This window comes from Acartia tonsa, chromosome 13, assembly GCF_053477335.1.
Source record: "Acartia tonsa isolate MP-2025a chromosome 13, ASM5347733v1, whole genome shotgun sequence".
Taxonomy (NCBI): Eukaryota; Metazoa; Arthropoda; class Copepoda; order Calanoida; family Acartiidae; genus Acartia; species Acartia tonsa.
In genome coordinates, this window is record NC_137272.1 from 18,450,664 (window position 1) to 18,470,379 (window position 19,716).

The 19,716-nt window shown below is 31.9% G+C and overlaps 1 protein-coding gene across 3 annotated transcripts; it reads left to right on the forward strand.

Annotated features, from left to right (window-relative positions):
* Window positions 1-2,407: 2,407 nt before the first annotated feature.
* Window positions 2,408-18,945, forward strand: LOC145304662 (uncharacterized). Of its 3 annotated transcripts, none has more exons than XM_080146597.1 (18): window positions 2,409-2,453; window positions 2,729-2,885; window positions 4,140-4,193; window positions 4,793-4,878; window positions 9,292-9,367; window positions 9,895-10,013; window positions 10,519-10,570; window positions 11,208-11,287; window positions 12,752-12,821; window positions 13,038-13,124; window positions 15,146-15,195; window positions 15,522-15,561; window positions 16,270-16,326; window positions 16,717-16,813; window positions 17,267-17,355; window positions 17,735-17,799; window positions 18,110-18,151; window positions 18,735-18,945. In XM_080146597.1, the coding sequence occupies exons 3-18, from the start codon at window positions 4,140-4,142 to the stop codon at window positions 18,778-18,780; spliced, it is 1,110 nt and encodes a 369-aa protein (XP_080002723.1). In that variant the 5' UTR covers window positions 2,409-2,453; window positions 2,729-2,885; the 3' UTR covers window positions 18,781-18,945. The 3 variants fall into 3 exon arrangements, with proteins under 3 accessions (XP_080002724.1, XP_080002723.1, XP_080002722.1); XM_080146596.1 differs by having other exon boundaries at window positions 2,791-2,885; XM_080146598.1 differs by lacking the exon at window positions 2,729-2,885 and having other exon boundaries at window positions 2,408-2,453.
* The last annotated feature ends 771 nt before the right edge of the window (window positions 18,946-19,716 follow it).

Here is a 19,716-nt window from a genome sequence, read left to right on the forward strand (position 1 = left end):
CTTCACCCAACAAACATTCAATCATCAATTAAACAAAAAAATCCTTTCTCAAACAAGACCCATCTTTCCAACAAATTTCTTTTTCAACACATAACATTTGTTTGCAGTTTCAGAGATCTACTAAAAAACCCTCATCATTTAGTTTGTAAAAATATTTTATTTCTGAACATTTCTTTAAACTCAAATTAACTGTGTGCATTTGCAAATTTTTATAAAAAAAAAACTTTTAAAACACAGTTAACATTTCAAAGGATTAAGCTTCTTTGATATTCAGGTTATCTTTTAACTCAAATCAATTGTTTGCATCATCAAATTATACTTCCAAAATTCTCAAATAAGTCAACATTTTATACCATGTAGTTTTCATTTCATGTTTCATCAAAAAAATGTACACATTTTTTCACTTTTTTGGTTAATTCAAAAGAACACCAATTCTTCCTCCATCCTAAAACCTAAACAAAGCAGGATATCATAAAGATTAAAATTTTTCCCATCTCAGGAATAACTCCACCCATTTTTTTAACAGATTTCAAAATCCAAATCTCCACCCATAAACAACCAAGGACAAAGATAAATCCATAACCTTTTCATAACCCCCCCACTCCTCCCACTTTTTTGTCTCCTCCCAGTATTTTTCTGTCTCCGCCTTCAACCAAACTCACCATCCAAAACTCCGCCTATTTCCTAACCATCAAAAAAAATTCCTTTAATAAAAACTAGGCCCCGCCCCATAACTCAAACAAGGCCAAGAATTATTCCCTACTCCTCCTTTTTAAAAAAAATAATGTTTTAATCTTTTATTTCAAACTTTTTCAGTAGTCATCTGTATTCTATGGTGATACCTAAGATTCAAAATAATTTGTGACATTGTTCTATATAAATGTATGTTTAATATCTTTGATCATATTTGCTGTTATCTAATGTCTCATGCCTATATTTTTTTAGACAAAATGAATTGAAAATGATTGCTAAAATCGAAATATATCTTCATGTCTTAGAATAGTGTAATTTTTTTTAAAATAGGTTGAAAAACATACTAACTTTAAAATATTAATAATTTTACACACCAATAGGTGCTATCCCTCAAAGTGCAGAGCGAGGACAAAACTCCAATCCATTATTATTTTTTAATTAAACTTAAAAGGGTCCTAACCTTGCGGTGCCTATATCTGCAGTGCCCTAACAATGCAGATCTACCCAATATAACCTAACCTAACCGAGGGTAAGGACAACCACACGAAAAACTATTTCCCTTTCATCTGGAAATTTTGATTATATTGATTTGATAAATAATGCTTTTGAATTTAAATACTTAACCTTCTGCGGAACCTTTAGCTCAAATGAATTTCAAAATATTTCTTGGTTTGTAAAAACTCTTGTATGAGTGTTAAACACTTATCTATAAACAGTAGTGTGGCCCAAATGAAGGTCTAAATCGCTTTGCAATGTGCGTTATGTAAAAATAGGTTATGTATTGTTTGTAGATTTTAGCCCTATAATTGATTTTAAGAAAAAATCTATCGCTATCTCGTCAAATGCATATTTATTTTCACCTTCTCTTCCCCAAATTAATAATGCCTTACACCAGATATAAAGCAAAACATCAAATTTTCTGTCTGTTTGTTTACAAACATTGAAATAATATATTAAAATCACCAGGAATAAACATATGAAGAAAGAAAGTATAAAAATTTATTTATGTACAATTACAATAATTTGGGAAAGCTAATTCATACTGCAAAATCATTGAAGAAAAATAATTAAAGATAAGCCTTACTCTTTATTCCTGGTTTAATAAAAAACAATCAAATTATTTTTTGCAATATTAATTTTTTATTAGTATGCTTTTTTTAAAGTTGAATATGAGAATAAGTATATTACATATTTTTTTACCTTCATTTAATTTTTTATTTAAGTAAATTGTCTCTTTATTGGCGACAATGTCTGTTGAGCCTTGAAATTTATTAAAAACACTTTTTCCTATTTTATGCCTTTAAAATGTATATTTTTTAGAGTTTTTCATCATTTCTCTTCTCATAAGACTAATAGCTACTGTTTTAGTTAAATTTCTTACACAAATTATCAATTTAAATAAAACAATGTTTTTAGACGTTTTTCGGAATTATTCGGCAGGAATGGCGGTTCTGCCTACTTTTTATAATTGCTTCATATTTGAACTCTAGCTACATTATTTTAGGTTGGCAGTTCTTTAATTATTTCTTGTTAAAATCATGAAAATATGAAGTTTTTGATAAAAAGCTTAAGATTGAAATTTCGAGATCAATTTTCATTGTAGAGAGGTCTAGTTTTCACTAAAAGGTCTACATTTGAGCCGGTAACAACTTCAAGGTAACCGCAAATTGATATGGTAAAGATTTAAAAATTCATGTTTTTTTGGGCCAGTCTAATAAACAGTTGAAGACCAAGGAAGATTTGCAACAGTCTAATATAAAGTAATATATATAATCAGTGTGGAAATTTATTTTTAGTTAGTGTTTGAATGTTATTTATTTCCACTGAAAAAAAAAACCCGGTTAAGATCCACAATGAAAAATCATGTATCGCATCGTAGTATAAAGAATTGTCCACTATAAATACCATAAATTTTATAGGGTTAATTTCTAATTCGACATTTTCCCCTCCCCCTTCAAAACAGCATTAAACCTGCCCTGAATAAATACTTACTATTTGGCCGTTTGCGAGGTCTTATTGAGCAAAAATTTTAAAGTAAAAGCTTCTGAAGTTGCCAACTGTAAAAGAAAAACTATTTAAAATCCGCAACTGTAATAGTGGTTGAGTGGATGGTATATAAAGGCTTGAGTGGGAACTAGAATACTTTCAGTCTGGCTTCAGCTGTAAGATAGTCAACATATATATTTACAGGGGTAATATTTTTTTTCTGAATTTTTTATGAAATATGTTGTTTATATTATGCATTTTTACAATATTTTAGGAAAGATTTTTTTATGAAATATATTGTTTATATTATTTATTTTCACAATATATTTGGAAAGATTTTTAAAAAATTCAGACTTCTTAATTATGTTGATTATTGAATGCGTTGTTGATCTACATATAATAATGATCGTTTGTCTGACTGTCTGATTGTTAAGCGTCACTTTTCGGAATGTTGTCATCCTTGTTTATGCTAATTTTGTTACAAAATATGTTGACCGTGGCTCATCACAGCGCATTCGCTCGTCTTCAGGAAGGCGATGATAGGTTCGAATCCCGGCCCTAAACTCGTCTTAACTATAGACATCAATAGTTAGAGTAGGGGGAATGCCTTGGCGCAAAATAGGCGCAACTAATTACCATGCACAGCTAGGACAACCCAGACAAAGGTCGTGCAATCAAAGGGTTGGTTCTTTGTTGGATGTTACTTAACCATTAATGGGCGTTAGAGTATTACATGATGATGCCCTTGGGTTCTCTAGATGATCACATGTCATTAGTAAGTCATGAGGGAAAAATAATTTATCATTTTATATTCACATCTTAAATTCGTATAAAAGAGAAGCTTTGCTTCAAAAAGAAAAACGTGCATGCAATGTTTTTTTTTTCAATTGGAAAGTAATTTAAAAACCAGTTGCCTCGTACTTTTTGCGTCTTGATTTCAACTTTGATTAAAACATGTTTCTTACAGGGTTATTTTTTTTTTCATTTTGAAAGAGAATTGCAGTCAATTAACTGCTTTTTAAAACTGATTTTTTGGTTGGGGGGAGGGGGGGGGGGGTTAGTTCTGAGTCTCATGAGGCATGTTTTTTTCTTTCAATATTGAATTTTTAAAAATTGGAGATTTAGCTAGATTTCTCTACCACGACCCTATAAGAATAGCCTAAACCCTGCCCAGGACCAGAGAAGATCCCTAGTGAAGAACACTTCTTATGGGTTCTTCCCTTTTAGCTTAGTAATAGACAAACATGAAGCAGCTGATAGTGCATAATTAAAAACGACGTAATACAATACAAATGACCAATGATAGGCCAGTATATATTCTAATTGTTCAATGGTAAATTGTATACTGGCCTATCATTGGTCATTTGTATTGTATGACGTCAATTTTTTTAGGCACTTTAATCTGCTTCACAAACATCCCATTACTTTTGAGAAACATATAATTTACACGATATTTTTAGATGAGAGCTTTTCTGTGGACGAGTATACTCCTGGTGGGTGGTGTCGCAGCGCAGGTAAGAATTAGGGATCTAAAGGGATAAGACAATGGCCAATAATTTGATGTATATCCCCATTGATTATACACAAAATTTCTCCTTCTGTACATTAAAATTATTGGTTGAAACATTGAAACCAATCAACATTCACTAAAGTCCCTAAAGTTGCCAACGAATGTTATTATAAAACTTTGGGGACTGGTGTAATAAACAGTCCATCGTCCCCTATCTCTCTCTGGGTAATAATTTAATATATTCAATATTCCTCTTTGCATATTTTCATCCTTGTTTTTCTCATTTATACAAAGAAGTTTATCTATCCTTTTAAATAAAGAGAACTGAAAAGGAGGCAACTTAAGTGATGAAACCCTTTCCTGGACCTATACAAAGCTTCCCTGTAAGATAGAATCTTAGCTACCATATAAACACAAACACCCTGCTTCTTTATACCATATTTATAAGCATAATTAGCGGTTTACCTCAATTTGCCTAGTCGATCACATAGTCATAAAAAATACCCTTCCCGCTTGTTTTTAATTTATATACAAAATAAGAGGGATGGGGGGTTCTGTTCTCCTTAGTCAGTTTGAGAGAAGTAACCGGATAATAATTTTTAGAAAAAGACAGAAATCCCTGATGGGCCACGAGGCGGCGGCGCTGTTTTCAAAAAGTGTGGCGGTGTTCTTTTCGGCGGTGATGACAGGTAAATAAATAATTATCTTAAATATTTTCTCTGCTATATACTATTATTGATAGAAGGCCGAATTTCTAACCTACGAACATCTACTCTGTATCTCACATGGTCCTGTACTGCTTTAGACAACATCAACTTTTTTTCTCTTCTGCTTTTGAGGATAAATAATTTAGTTCCTTTAAAGCAATGTCTTAGGGTATACTAATACTTACGGCTACGCCCCTAGAGGCCTCTTGGGGGTACTTGAGAAGGGGGAGGGGGGGGGGGGGTAAAGTGGAGATCTGCCTAAGTTAAACTTTTAGTTTTAAAACCCTACAGTAAAAAAGTCAGTGTGGTCATTTTTTCTAGGGGCGATTTCTCTTGGGAGGGTGGTGGTACTTTCCCCCAAAATAGTTTCACTTTTTTCTGGACGTATTAAGAAGGTATAATATAAATGTGAATACAGCAGCTAGCGAGATCCTCCTGTACAGGCAGATAAATTTATTTACACAGTTATCATGTTACTTTATATAAGGACTAGCGTTTACGCCCCTAGAGGCCTCTAGTGCCACTTTCAATGTTTTTTTTTTTACTTGATAAATAATTTCTATGTTGCGTTCAAGTCTCTACGCAAATTTTTTTCTCTCGATTTTTTTGTGATTTATCTTGGGAGGGTGGAGGTACCCTCCCACAAATTAGTTAAAAACCTTCCAAGGACCTAAGAGAAGCTATACCTATTAAGGAGAACCCGGTCGGTTCAGCGGTTAGCGGGATCCTTCGGTACAAACACACAGACAAAAAGACATCCTGTTACTTTATTATAAGGATTTAATCTAATTTCCTTAGAAATTAGAAAACAATGATTTCTTCGTATTGTATAAAAATAAGAATTTATGAATAGATTACATAATTTTAAACTAGTAATTTTTAGTGAGTCAGTAATTTCACAATTGCTTTGGAATTAAAGAATAGAAATCATTCTTTTAAAATAAAAGAAAAGGATTATGTTTGACTATGGAATCCATTCATCCAACAACAACAAAAAAAAACATTTTATTTTGACTATGTTTTTGCACAAAATTAGGCAAACATTTATTTTTAAAAAATAATAATAATAATAATGATATGTTAATTGACCACTCCTGAATGTTCACATATTTTAAACAACACAAATCTCCACCGCCAATTGAACCCTTCAAACCCAAGCTTAGTTTTTTAAAACTTCTTTAGGGGTAAGTTAAGTTAAGGAAAGCCATAAAGGGGCAGCACACTACATATATATGATCCCTTGAAACTTTTTGGTGGTCATTACTAAGGACTTTGAACCCCATGGCGCAAAGAGCTAAAACTATTTTTGGAGAAGGGTTTTAGTACTTCCTTACTTAAGATCTCAGGGATAGTTATTGCCAGGGTTGGGTGGGCACTGTACAGCCGCTTGGCGATTCCATAATTCAGCAGCTTTAGATTATTTTACATTATTACTGCATATTTGCAAGATATAAAAGGTGGTTGCGTCTGCCGATTCTTAACATTTGCTAATTCTTTTAATGCTTGGCTTCTTTAACAGTTACCTATCTTGTTTTGTTTCAAATTTACGCAAAAAGAAATAAATAAATCTGGTTAAAACTTGGATTAACCGTAATTTAAGCCAGTCCTATTAAATATGTGTGTGTTGTGGTTGATTTTTCTGGATTTCGCTTGCCATTTATAATACAAAGTAGCTTGATGTCTGTCTTTCCGTCCGTCTGTCCCTTAAGATCTCGTTAACCACTGAACCAATCGGATTATACCCTTCAGGGAATATACCTACTGGTCCTGTGGTGGTTTCAGGCTATTTTTTGGGGGGAGTGGGTCACCCTAAACCCCCCCCCCCAAAAAAAAATAATGAAAAAATCCCCCCCCATTAAAAAAAATCAGTTCGATATTAGTGGTTACATCTCCAGATTTCTTTTTTTTAATTACATCTAGGGGCAAAGCCCTTAGAGGGTAGGGCGAAGCCACTAGTATATTATATAAAGTTTAGGGTTTTAAAATTGTTTATTAAGATCTCACTAACGCCTTAAATGATTGAGTTCCCTTTTTTACGGTGCTGCCTAGTATCCAATATAACCTAAGCTAATTTTTGAAGTAATAAAAAAAAAATTACCCACCCTCTTATTTTTAGTAAAAAAAATGGAAAGGGGGTTGAAGTGCTCAAGTGGCACTTTGAGGGGAAACTGCTTCAATCAATTATGTACAGAAGCAACCAACTCATGATCAAATTTCTTGGAAAATCCACTTGAAATTGGGGCCCTAGACTTGAAAGTGTTTTATCAATTCCACCCAAAAATATTTTTTTTTAATTTCAAAAACTGAGATATAAAGTAACGTAACTACAAAATGGCCGTCTACTATTATGTATGATTTATCCTGTCCTTTAGGAAATACTAGATGAATATTTATTTACTCGGATGCTAGATAAGGTAGAGAGTTGTTTACCATGAAGATTTTCAATAGAAAAAAAATCTACTCTATAACTTATTTTTTCCAGTGATGGTCTGAGGTTACGTTAGTAAGAATGGACGGACGGCCGAACAGAGAAACATCGTTCTACTTGTAATATAGATAGTAAAAGCATCTCTTGAAATTATGCAATTTTTGCGGAATGAATTGAACACCGACTTTTGAATGATAAGCATATTTTCAAGTTTATACTTAAAACCAGGGGTCTAAAGGGATAAAACAATGGACAATAAATTGATGTAATACACAAAATTACCCCTTCAGTAGATTACAATTAGTGGTTGAAACGTTTGGACATTGAACTTAATGAAACAACCAATCAAAATTCAATAAGAGTCCCCAAAGTTGATAGGTTAGCGGATAAGAAAACGTTAATATGAAACTTTGGGGACTATTGTAATAAACAGCCCAATGTCCCCTCCCTGACTGACTTAAAACTTAAATTTTGAGTGTTTATAATATAGTATTACATAGCAGCTTATACCAACAACGAAAATAATTGGAAAAATGATTTAACTAAACCTACTAGTTTTGTGTATTGACAAGCCAATTTAATATTTCCTTTTTAGTAGCGAAGCTACTCTATAATTCACATTGTATGTCCGTCAGTCCGTCAGTTCGTAACGCTATGGAGGAATTCGGACTTACTCAGCTCCTATAAAAGATAGAGAGCTGAAATTTTTTGACAACATTCCTATCATTAAGGAGGACAATTAATTATAAAACATTCAAGATAGTTGGACAGTTGGACCTCTTTTTTGCAGGTATTTGGCTATTTTTATATTTTCCACATTTTTTCCCATATCTTTGGTGTTTATGGTCCGATTTTCAAAATTTTTTCAGTGAAAGATATCAAAATTAAATTTCCCATCATTTGAAAAAAAACAGCAATGACAGTCAGGTTTTTGGCTATTTTTTATATTTTTCACAGTCTTTTCCATATCTTTGGTGTATATGGTCTGATTTTCAAATTTTTTTCAGTTTAAGATATCAAAATTAAATTTTCCGTCATTTGAAGAAAACAGCAATGACAGTCAGACTGCCCTTTTAGCAGGTTTTGGGCTATTTTTATATGTTTTACATATTTCCCCATATCTTTGATATATTTAGTCGATTTTAAAACTTTTTTGCGATGACAGTATCGAAACATTTTTCCCATTGTTATGCGCATCTAGTATGTAATTTACTTTAACCGTCGTTATCATACAAAATAAAACAAAGTTTCGTTTTTTTTCAATAAATCTATTCTTGATTTTAATAAATACACTTTAAATCTACTTGTACATATTCCCATCCATGATTTTTTTTGTGCTTCGCTACTTATGGATGTTGTCATCCTTGTTTTTCTATTTTTGGTTATGTATTATTAACATAATTCATCTTTCATTTCCTTTTTGAAATATCATTGAGAATTGTTTTTTTAATAATTTTTTTTATTTCTAAGTTTTTAAAATTTTAAATGAGTCACTTCATTAAACATTTACATCATGTATTATAAAATGATTATAAATTACAATACACTCTAGCAAAAGCGGAAGCTTTTCTACATTTAGGGTGGTTGTATTTGTGATAAATATATCTTTTTGTTAATTTCGACATTTTTTATTGTCCCATCGATTGAAAACTTGAAATAATGCTTCTGTGACATGACAGTTAGATTCAATTTCGAAAGTGTAGCAACTCTAAAATTATTTCCAGATAGTCAGTCATTTTAATTTTTATCCAAATTCCTTTTTTTATATAGTATGATTTTCCTTTTCAATGATTTTTGGAATATTAATTACTAGGACAAATAGACTTAATGTTATTAGCGAAATATCTCTGTACAATCAGTCTTAACATTGAAGTATGTCCATATTTAGCATCTTGTACTTAAGTCAGCGCATTTGGATTAAATATTAATAATTTTTACATTCAAAGAGTTAATAATTTGATTTTTAGATGTTATGAGGTCACAATTAACAAGCTGCAAGTACAAATTGGTCCAGATGGTACAAATGATGACGTCACAGCTAAGGTAATTTTTTATTGGACAAACTTAAGGTTTGAATAATTCTAATTGGTCCAGATGGTACAAATGATGACGTCACAGCCAAGGTAATTTCTTATTGGACAAAATAAATGTTTGAATGATTCTAATTGGTCAAAATGATGACGTCACAGCCAAGGTAATTACTTATTGGACAAAATAATGGTTAGAATGATTCTGATTGGTCAAAATTAAAGAAATTATGACGTCACAGAAAATAAGGAATTCTCACTGGTAAATTTATGACGCCACTGAGAAAAAGGTGACAATGGGCTGTTTATTACACTAGTCCCCAATAGATTTATAATAATGTTTTCTTATTTGTTGGCTTAACAACTTTAATTTTAATGAATTTTGATTGGTTGGTTTGAGTTGAGTTGAGTGTCCAAACGTTTCAACCACTAATTGTAATCTACAGAATGGGTAATTTGGTGCAACATCATTTGGAGTGCACATCAATTTATCGGCCATTGTCCTATCCCTTTAGATCCCTAATGACGGCTTATGATTTTCAGATTTGTTCTGATGACAAGAAGGATTGTTGTGAGACGCCAGCCCTGAAGGCAAGCTTCTCTGATGACTGGAGCAAGAATGACCTGGAGACCTGGACTAAGAAATATTTTGGTCCCTGCAAGTAAGATAAAGCAGGGATCTAAAGGGATAAGACAATAGCCGATGAATTGATGTACACACCCACTTATATTAAAAATACCCCTTCTTTAGATTTCAATTAATGGTTAAAAAAGTTGGACACTCAACTTAATGAACCAACCATTCAAAATTCAATACAAATCCTGAAAGTTCTTAAGTCAACGAATAAGAAAACGTTATTATAAAACTTTTGGGACTAGTGTAATAAATAAACATATGTCCACTCCCTCCCTGGGGATAGTTAATAACTAAATCATTAAAATAATGTAAAAAAAACCATCAAAGCACACAAAAATAAATTATCCCGTCTTAAAATTGAACCCTACCCAAATACGAGTCTTGCAAATTCTTTTTATGTAGTGTGAAAATTGTGATGATAAGTTGATGGATGGTTATACAAATGTTCTTTTAATTAAAAAAAGTTAATTTAACTTTCAAAATGTTATTTCATCCATTGTTATTATTGTTTTTAACAATCTATATTAAAGGGACAAGAAATTTACAGTCAAGACTGGTTTGGAAGTTACTTTGATTAAGAAGGTATACATTTAAAATATGCTTAGGAATAAAAGTAAAATTTGAAAACGCTTAAAAAGCACCTAAGGAGCAGTCTGGCTGCCAATGTTTTTAAATGGTCAAACTTGCTTTATGTAATCTACACTAGAAAAATTAGTTCTGCATCTTGTGTAGTCTCTGAGAAGACTTATTTTTTTTAGATAGATGGGCAAACCCTGCCAATAACAATTATGATAACCTACTCTATGACGACTTAGTTCATATAACTTAGGAACTAAGGCTAATCAAACAATAAATAACAATAATAAAGTAACAGGGTACCTGTCTCTTTGTTTTTACCGAAGGATCTCGCTAACCACAGAACCGAAATAGTTCTCCTTTATAGAGTAGCTCCTCATAGGTCCTGAGAAGGTTTATAACTATTTTGGGGAGGGTAAAATCACCTTCCCAAGAGAAATCATCCATTGTAAAAGATTACCCCTGTTTGTTGAGACTGAAACTAATATATTTATTATTATTAGGGAACAGATACCCTTGGTGTGACATCCTAGTTTGTTGAGGCTTGAAACTAATATATTTATTATTTTTATTAGGGAACAGATACCCTTGGTGTGACATCCAAGTTTGTTGAGGCTGAAACTAATATATTTATTATTATTAGGGAACAGATACCCTTGGTGTGACATCCCTGTTTGTTGAAGCTGAAACTGTTCAGGATGATAAAAAGATTGAAATTGAAAGGTGATTTTTAGATTAATAAAGAAGGTGTATTAACTTTTTTGCTTTTTATTTAGAATAGCTAGTCGGTGCTTTTAGTAAGTAATAGATGTAAAATGGTTCATAGAATTTAAATATGCAATCGGTTTTTTTGTACACCTTTTATTTTTGAAGTAATTTAAGTTTTTTTTAAAAATAATTAAGTCGGTTTTAAGGTACTAAAACGCAACAAAATAAAAGAAGAAAATTGCCAGTATGAACAAAAATAGTAAGATCTTTAATTTGACACCTTATTTTTAAAATTCTGTTGTGTAATTATTGAAAAAATCTATTTTTTTAACCTAGGTTTAATCAAAACTTTAAACCTAATTATTTTCTTACACAGGCATAAAAAATATATGTTTATATATGACTTTAGAATCAGAAAAATATTACAAAACCATTCTAAGCAAAATTGAAAAAGTTTTAAAAAATTGTAATAAAAAATAAAAAGTTTATTTTAAGAATTGTAACTACTTAACTAGCCAATCACAAATCGCGAAAACTGACGAATTGGGAAGCTTAACCTATAAAGTTAACCAATAGAATTGCCAAAAAAAAGGAGAACGTTTTTACAATATATACAATAGATACTACAATAAATATAGTGATATTACAGAACATGAAAAGAATGAAAAATTATGAACAAATATGCATCAGTCTGTTTATAAACTTCAAAACAATGCAGTTAAAAATACATTATTGTTTCTTGTGTTTAAAAAATATCTGCTACATTGCATTGTCTTTTGTTTAGGTTTTGTTCAGGTTTTGTTCAAGCTAACCCTTTAAAGCCGAAAATTATGATTCTTAAAATAAACTTTATATTTTTTATTTTAGTTTTATAAAACTTTTTCAATTTTGCTTAGAATGGATTCGTATTATTTTTCTCATTCTAAAAGTATATATGAACACATACTTTTTATGCCTGTGAGAGGATATTTTTAATTTCAAAGTTTTGATTAATCCGAGGTTAACAAAATAGATTTTTTCAATAATTACTTAACAGAATTTTAAAAAAAAAGGTGTCAAATTAAAGATTTTACTATTTTTGTTCATGCTGGCAATTTTCTTCTTTTTTTTTGTTGCGTTTTAGTACCTTAAAACCGACTTAATTATTTTTCAAAAAAACTTAAATTACTTCAAAAATAAGAGGTCTACAAAAAAAAAAACGATTGCATATTTAAATTCTATGGACCATTTTACATCTATTACTTATTAAAAGCACCGACTAGCTATTCTAAATAAAAAGCAAAAAAGTTAATACACCTTCTTTTGAATATATCCTTAAGAATATTTTGTCCAGAAAAAGATGCAATTTACATTAAATCTATAATATAGATGTATAACCATCCTGATAAGGACCTTTTTCGTCTGCTAGCAAATTATTTTCTGTTCTTTTTTAGCGACTTCGCTATGTTAATATTCCCAATGCTATTGGTTTAATTTTAGATTTGAGTGTGGTAGATACAACATTGGTGGAGCTGCAGGCGCTAAGAATATTTCTGGATCTCAAACAAAGGTAAAAAAGGGATGGGACAATGGAATATAATTTAATAATTTCTCAAAATTTTGATCCTTGTTTGTAATAAAAGTATTGAATGAAACTTTGGGAGAATAGAATTTTTAGTTCAAGTATTTTGATACAATAATTTGCCCTTTATTTAAACTGTCACACAGGTAACTTTTTTTTATTTTGCGAGCTTCATAACTTATAGATAAACTTATTCTTGTTCAGTTCTGTAAGACATCTCCCTACACTTATGAAAGAGTTACTCTGGTCAATGTTACTGTTGGTCCTGATGGAACTAATGACAATGTTAAGGTAAGGATGGATAGATAGATAGACTATGATACATATAGAAAGATAGATAAATAAACAGACAGATAGATAGATTAGTCAGACACTTATGAGAGAGTTACTCTGGTTAAAGTTACTGTCGGTCCTGATGGAACTAATGATAATGTTAAGGTAGGGATGGATAGATAGACAAATAGACAGACAGACAGACAGATAGATAGATAAATAAATAAACAGACAGATAGATAGATTAGTCAGACACTTATGAGAGAGTTACTCTGGTTAAAGTTACTGTCGGTCCTGATGGAACTAATGACAATGTTAAGGTAAGGATGGATAGATAGACAAATAGACAGACAGATAGACAGATAGATAGATAGATAGATAAATAAACAGATAGATTAGTGAGACACTTATGAGAGAGTCACTCTGGTCAATGTTACTGTAGGTCCTGATGGAACTAATGACAATGTTAAGGTAAGGATGGATAGATAGACAAATAGACAAACAGACAGACAGATAGATAGATAGATAAATATACAGACAGATAGATAGATTAGTCAGACACTTATGAGAGAGTTACTCTGGTCAATGTTACTGTAGGTCCTGATGGAACTAATGACAATGTTAAGGTAAGGATGGATAGATAGACAAATAGACAGACAGACAGACAGATAGATAGATAGATAAATAAACAGACAGATAGATAGATTAGTCAGACATTTATGATAGAGTCACTCTGGTCAATGTTACTGTAGGTCCTGATGGAACTAATGACAATGTTAAGGTAAGGATGGATAGATAGACAAATAGACAGACAAATAGATAGATAGATAGATAAATAAATAAACAGACAGATAGATAGATTAGTTAGACACTTATGAGAGAGTTACTCTGGTTAAAATTACAGTCGGTTCTGATAGAACTAATGACAATGTTAAGGTAAGGATGGATAGATAGACAAACAGACTGACAGATAGATAGATAGTAGACAGACAGATAGATAGATTAGTCAGACACTTATAAGAGAGTCACTCTGGTCAATGTTACTGTAGGTCCTGATGGAACTAATGACAATGTTAAGGTAAGGATGGATAGATAGACAAACAGACTGACAGATAGATAGATAGATAGATAGATAAACAGACAGATAGATAGATTAGTCAGACACTTATAAGAGAGTCACTCTGGTCAATGTTACTGTAGGTCCTGATGGAACTAATGACAATGTTAAGGTAAGCATAGATAGATAGACAAACAGACAGACAGATAGATAGATAGATAAATAAACAGACAGATAGATAGATTAGTCAGACACTTATGAGAGAGTTACTCTGGTCAATGTTACTGTTGGTCCTGATGGAACTAATGACAATGTTAAGGTAAGGATGGATAGATAGACAAATAGACAAACAGACAGACAGATAGATAGATAGATAAATAAACAGACAGATATATAGATTAGTCAGACACTTATGAGAGAGTTACTCTGGTTAATGTTACTGTAGGTCCTGATGGAACTAATGACAATGTTAAGGTAAGGATGGATAGATAGACAAATAGACAAACAGACAGACAGATAGATAGATAGATAAGTAAACAGACAGATATATAGATTAGTCAGACACTTATGAGAGAGTTACTCTGGTTAATGTTACTGTAGGTCCTGATGGAACTAATGATAATGTTCAGGTAAGCATAGATAAATAGATAGACTATAAGACTTATAGAAAAATAGATAGATATATAGGTAGATAGATAGATGGAAAAACAAATATACACATAGAGTAGCAGACAGATAGAAAGACCCAGACAGACAGACCGATAGATAGATAGATAGATGGTATAAGTTAAGATAGAAAGATAGATAAATAGATGGTATTTACATAGAAAGAAAGAGGGACAGACAAACTTGACAGATAGACAAAGTGACAAAAAAAGATATATAAAGATGAACAGACAAACAAACAGACAGACATACAGTTAGATAGTTAGATCCTGTGTACAATGTACATGCCCCTTTTTAGTTTTATCAACAAATTTAGATTGATATCTGTTCTGATGTGAACTCTGTCTGCTGCAAAACTAAGCTCAGGTTAATATGATTCAATACCTATATTTAAGATATCCATTTTTATTTAATTCCATACATATTTCTTTATAACTATCTAAGGCTAAGGAAACCCTAAGTCCTATGCTAGGTTTCAGCAGCTAGTTTTAAATAAGGTTATTAAATTTAAGGAATTATTTTAGGCCAACAAGTGAAATAAATTTTAAATAGTATTTAAATAGTATAGTAAAAGGTCGTCAATTGTACAAAGTGTTTGCCCCCAACGACATCAAAAAAATCACGTATAGGTTTCGTGATTTTTTTCAAATAAATATCGTTGTTGGTATAAGCTGATTAAATTTGTATTTTAGTGGTCTGTTAAGTGACGACTGGAGCAAGAATGATGTTGAGGTAATATTTTAATAATTAGCATGGTTGATTGACTAAGCCCAATATGTCTTACTTTTGATTCCTGGGACGTCATAAAAATGAAGGAGATGAGAGGAGAAGTGGGAAAGAAAACCCCTTAAAAAAAGATGGATAATCCCTCATTTTTATGACGTCATGGGAATCAAAAGTAGGACAGATTAGCCTTCGTCTGGTTGATTGTAATAATTTCATATTAAGAAAACTTACGTTTACCTCAAAGTGTCTAGTTGAACACAGAAACGCCCCTCCCAGTGTTTGAAATAAATTGAAAAAGGGAAGGGTGGGGGGAGTTACTTTTTTTTTACTCTAGTTAATTAAATGATATTAAGTAAGATATACTCTACGCGTTTACGCCCACTAGAGGCCTCTAAAGGCACATTCGGGGGTAGAGGGGAGGGGGTTTTGATTTCGACTGCCTATTTTTTTATTTTAGATTTAAAAAGAAAAAATTGTAAAAAAACTTTTTTATATAGAGTCGACCACTCCCCAATCTTTGATTATAGATGTAAAAAGAAAAAAATAATACAAAAAATTGGGGGGATGATTTTTTTTCTTTGGGCGATTTCTCTCGGGAGGGTGGTGGTACCCTCCCCAAAAAACCTTGCTTGGACCTATGAGAAGCTACCTTGTAAAAGACATCCTATTACTTTATTATATGGATCGATTAATATGATACTTTGTATTTATTAGATCTGGAAAGAAGGAGATCTTGGAAAGTGCAAGACCATGCAATACAAAGTTAATAAGGTACATAGTTTTAAAACAAAGTTCTTTAATTTGAAATTTCCTAATTGCCTATTTAAATGACTGATAGTAGCTAATGTATGATATTTTGATATGTAAGAACTGTCATATCAAGTACCAATTTTGCATGCAGATTACTGTACAACTAAGGTATAATCTTAAAAGAACAGAGACTCTATAACCATTATAAATAGGGTTCATACATTCATTTTAAAATGTTAAATTTTTATTTTAGATGGTTCAATAAGAACATGATATATATTGATTATTAAATTTCAAAAAGATAAAAGCATTTGAATAATTTTACAAAAGATATGGTCATTATGCTAAAAAAATATTTCCTTTCCGGACATAAGCACTGCTACTCTACAATTTATAAGATAATTTGTGTAGATTATCCCAGACGGAGGTCCCAGGTTCACCCTGTCCAAGGATGGTAAAGATGACCTCATTGTGAACAAGATCCAGATAGAGACCACTGATGTTCATGGTGAGAAGATTAATAACTTTTTCCAGCATCACCTTCAACCCGTTTAATATCCAGTGGATTAGAACCGGTTCTCAGCAATACTGAAAAAATAGCATCGTATTACATCCAGTTTTCTACGAATATGAAAATGTTAGTTCGTGCCATATGCATTTTGGGGCTAAAAACTTTTTTTTTTTATTATTATTATAATTGTACCTTTTATATCCACGGAAAGCTGTTTATAACACGATGCGATAAATAACTATTCTTTCATTAAACTAGATAGAACGCCATAGAAAACTTTAAGAAACTATATGAAGAAAACTTTTGTTGCTACTTAAATTTCCGGTTATATGGCCGGATATTGGGTAATATGCCGGATATCCGGTATTATAAATCTGCCGGATATCTGGTATCCGGTCAAACCCTAATCAACATGGATATATCATACATCTTACCTTTCAATGTATCCAGGAACCAAGTTCAAATATGATTGTGGAGATTTCAAGCTGGAAAGCCAGGGCCAGCCATGTGTACCTGGTGTCAACTGTTCAGTTACCAAGGTGAAACTTGTAACCCTAACCCTGCGGGCCTATAAACTCCTTTCTTCTTGAAATCAAACTAAAATCTAAAGAATATCAAATAAAGTTTATTATACTAAACTTTTTGTCTGTTTTCATTTCTTAAACTTTAAAGTTGATCTTGAACAATGCAAAAGTGTCATCCCTCAAACTACAACTCCCCCAACCCACCGCCCCATTCCTATTTTTTTTATTTTCCAAGAAAAGAATAACCCTTGGAGAGTTTCAACCCTGCATTGAAGCACATGCCCTCTGGGACTTTTCTGATCCTTAATGAACCTAAAATAAGAGAAGAAAATACTTATATAAAAAGTGATGATTGATTTTGAAAATATTGTTTTATGTTTTGTTGATGTTGTAGAACTGCAAGAAATCTGTAGTTGGAGGCAAGGGTGCAACCACTGCCAAACCAAATGTTACAACAAGGTAAAAATTTAATATAGAATGTCTAGATCCTAAATCCCTAAATTGGGTTAACCAAGGTAATACAGTAAAGTAACGATCCCGCATATTATTGGTTTTAAAGAAAAACATTCGTCTGGTAGAAATTTCTTTTTAAGTTGCATTAAATGGATCATTAAAGACCCAAAGGCATTGAAAGAATATGTTTAGCCCCTGCTCTAATCCTAACCCTACTGGTTACTATCCATGCGGGCTTTTTTTGTTCTTATTAACCTATTAACATAACCTTAAAAAAGATAAGCATGAACAATAGGTTATCTCATTTTTTATTTAGGAGATCTGAAAGAATCGCCACCAGTACAACCACTACAAAGGGGTAAGTTAGTGACTATTTAATGACTTTGGTAGCTCAAAATTGTTTGTGTGGCTTCAGATTTCTCCCCAAAACGTGTAGATCAGCGGTCAATAGTTGCTGCTATGGTTTGGATTTTACAACATCAAAATGAGTCTTGATTGATTTAAAAAAGAGCAGATTAATGTGGTGTAAGGACTGCCGAGCCCAAGCTATCAATGCCGTAAAACTTTATAAAAGAAATATTTTTTTAAAGACAAGAAGCTACTCTATAATTCGAAATAGGAATAGTTAAGCGGGAAACCTCAATTTCTCGGCTGTTGTTTCAGATAGACGGTGATTTTTATGTTTAATCCCTTTCTCAATTTGCATCCAATAAAATTTACTTTATCCGTCAGTCTGTCGGCCTTGCCACAAAAAAAACAGATATTTATGAAAGAAGATTTCGTGTTTTTAACGCTCTTGGTATATATTTATTTCTTATGATACTGAACATCTGTTAAAAACTGAAATTGTCCGTTTGTTCATTAACATTTTGCTCCGCTTTTTATCGATGTTATCATCCTTGTTTAATTTGAACTACATATCAAAAATATTTTTTTTCTAGAACCACTACAAGACCACCCTTCAGATCCAACGGTGGAAAGAAGTAATTGAAAGAATAGTTTCGGAAGATGTATTACAAACATGTTTGAAGATATTTGGAAATTATTATACTGAAAAATTATGTTATTTGGTTTTATGTGTAGTATTCATTGATGTTATTTAATCAATATGTTTAATTTTCATATTTAACCAATAAAAAATATACAACCAAATCAGCTGTATAATTAAATTTCCAACTTAAAAAAAGTCACGGGCGCAAAGACAAAGGCCGTTCAAACAAAGAGTTGGTTGTCTGTTGGATGTTACTTAAATTTGCATCTTATAGCAGGCATTAGAATATCGCATCTTATTACAAGCGGATATTGCTCTAGCTTATCTAGATGATCATTTAAAATCGAAGAAAAATCCTGCCCCAACGAGGTTTTTTGACATTTAAATGCTTTGTTGAAGTCAAAACTGCATATGTTTGCACTCTACCAGAAGACCCGGCCTGCAAAGAGAGGGGACATTGGGCTGTTTATTTCACTAGTCCCCAAAGCTTTATAATAACAACTTTTTATTCGTTGGCTGAACAATCTTGAAAATTTCAGTAAATTTTGATTGATTGGTTCATTAATTTGAGTGTCCAAACGTTTCAACCTATCAGACATCGTCGGGATGTTGATATTTCTAAAAAAAATCCAATAGCTTCGTTCGTCTATTACTCTATCTAAAAAGTCAATTTTTCAACACTCTGAATATGAGAAGAAAACTGGAGTGGACGTTATCAACGCCCGTCCCTCCCTCCCCGATTTTTTAAAGATGAAGAGAATCTTAGAGAGAGGTTTATTAAAGTTTTGTAATAACGTTTTCTTATTCGTTGGCTAAAAAACTTTGGGGACTTTCATTTAATAACAATTGGTTGGTGTCCAAACGTTTCAACCACTAATTGTAATCTACATAAGGGGTAATATTGTGTATCATCTTTGGAGATGTACATCAAA

What these genes read in the sequence shown, in the direction of transcription:
- LOC145304662 (XM_080146598.1), top strand. Translation starts at nt 4,140, where the DNA reads ATGAGAGCTTTTCTGTGGACGAGTATACTCCTGGTGGGTGGTGTCGCA. An exon ending in AAATATTTTGGTCCCTGCAA is followed by an intron (nt 10,014 to 10,518) that starts GTAAGATAAAGC and finishes TCTATATTAAAG; the next exon opens with GGACAAGAAATTTACAGTCA. An exon ending in GGAGCAAGAATGATGTTGAG is followed by an intron (nt 15,562 to 16,269) that starts GTAATATTTTAA and finishes TGTATTTATTAG; the next exon opens with ATCTGGAAAGAAGGAGATCT.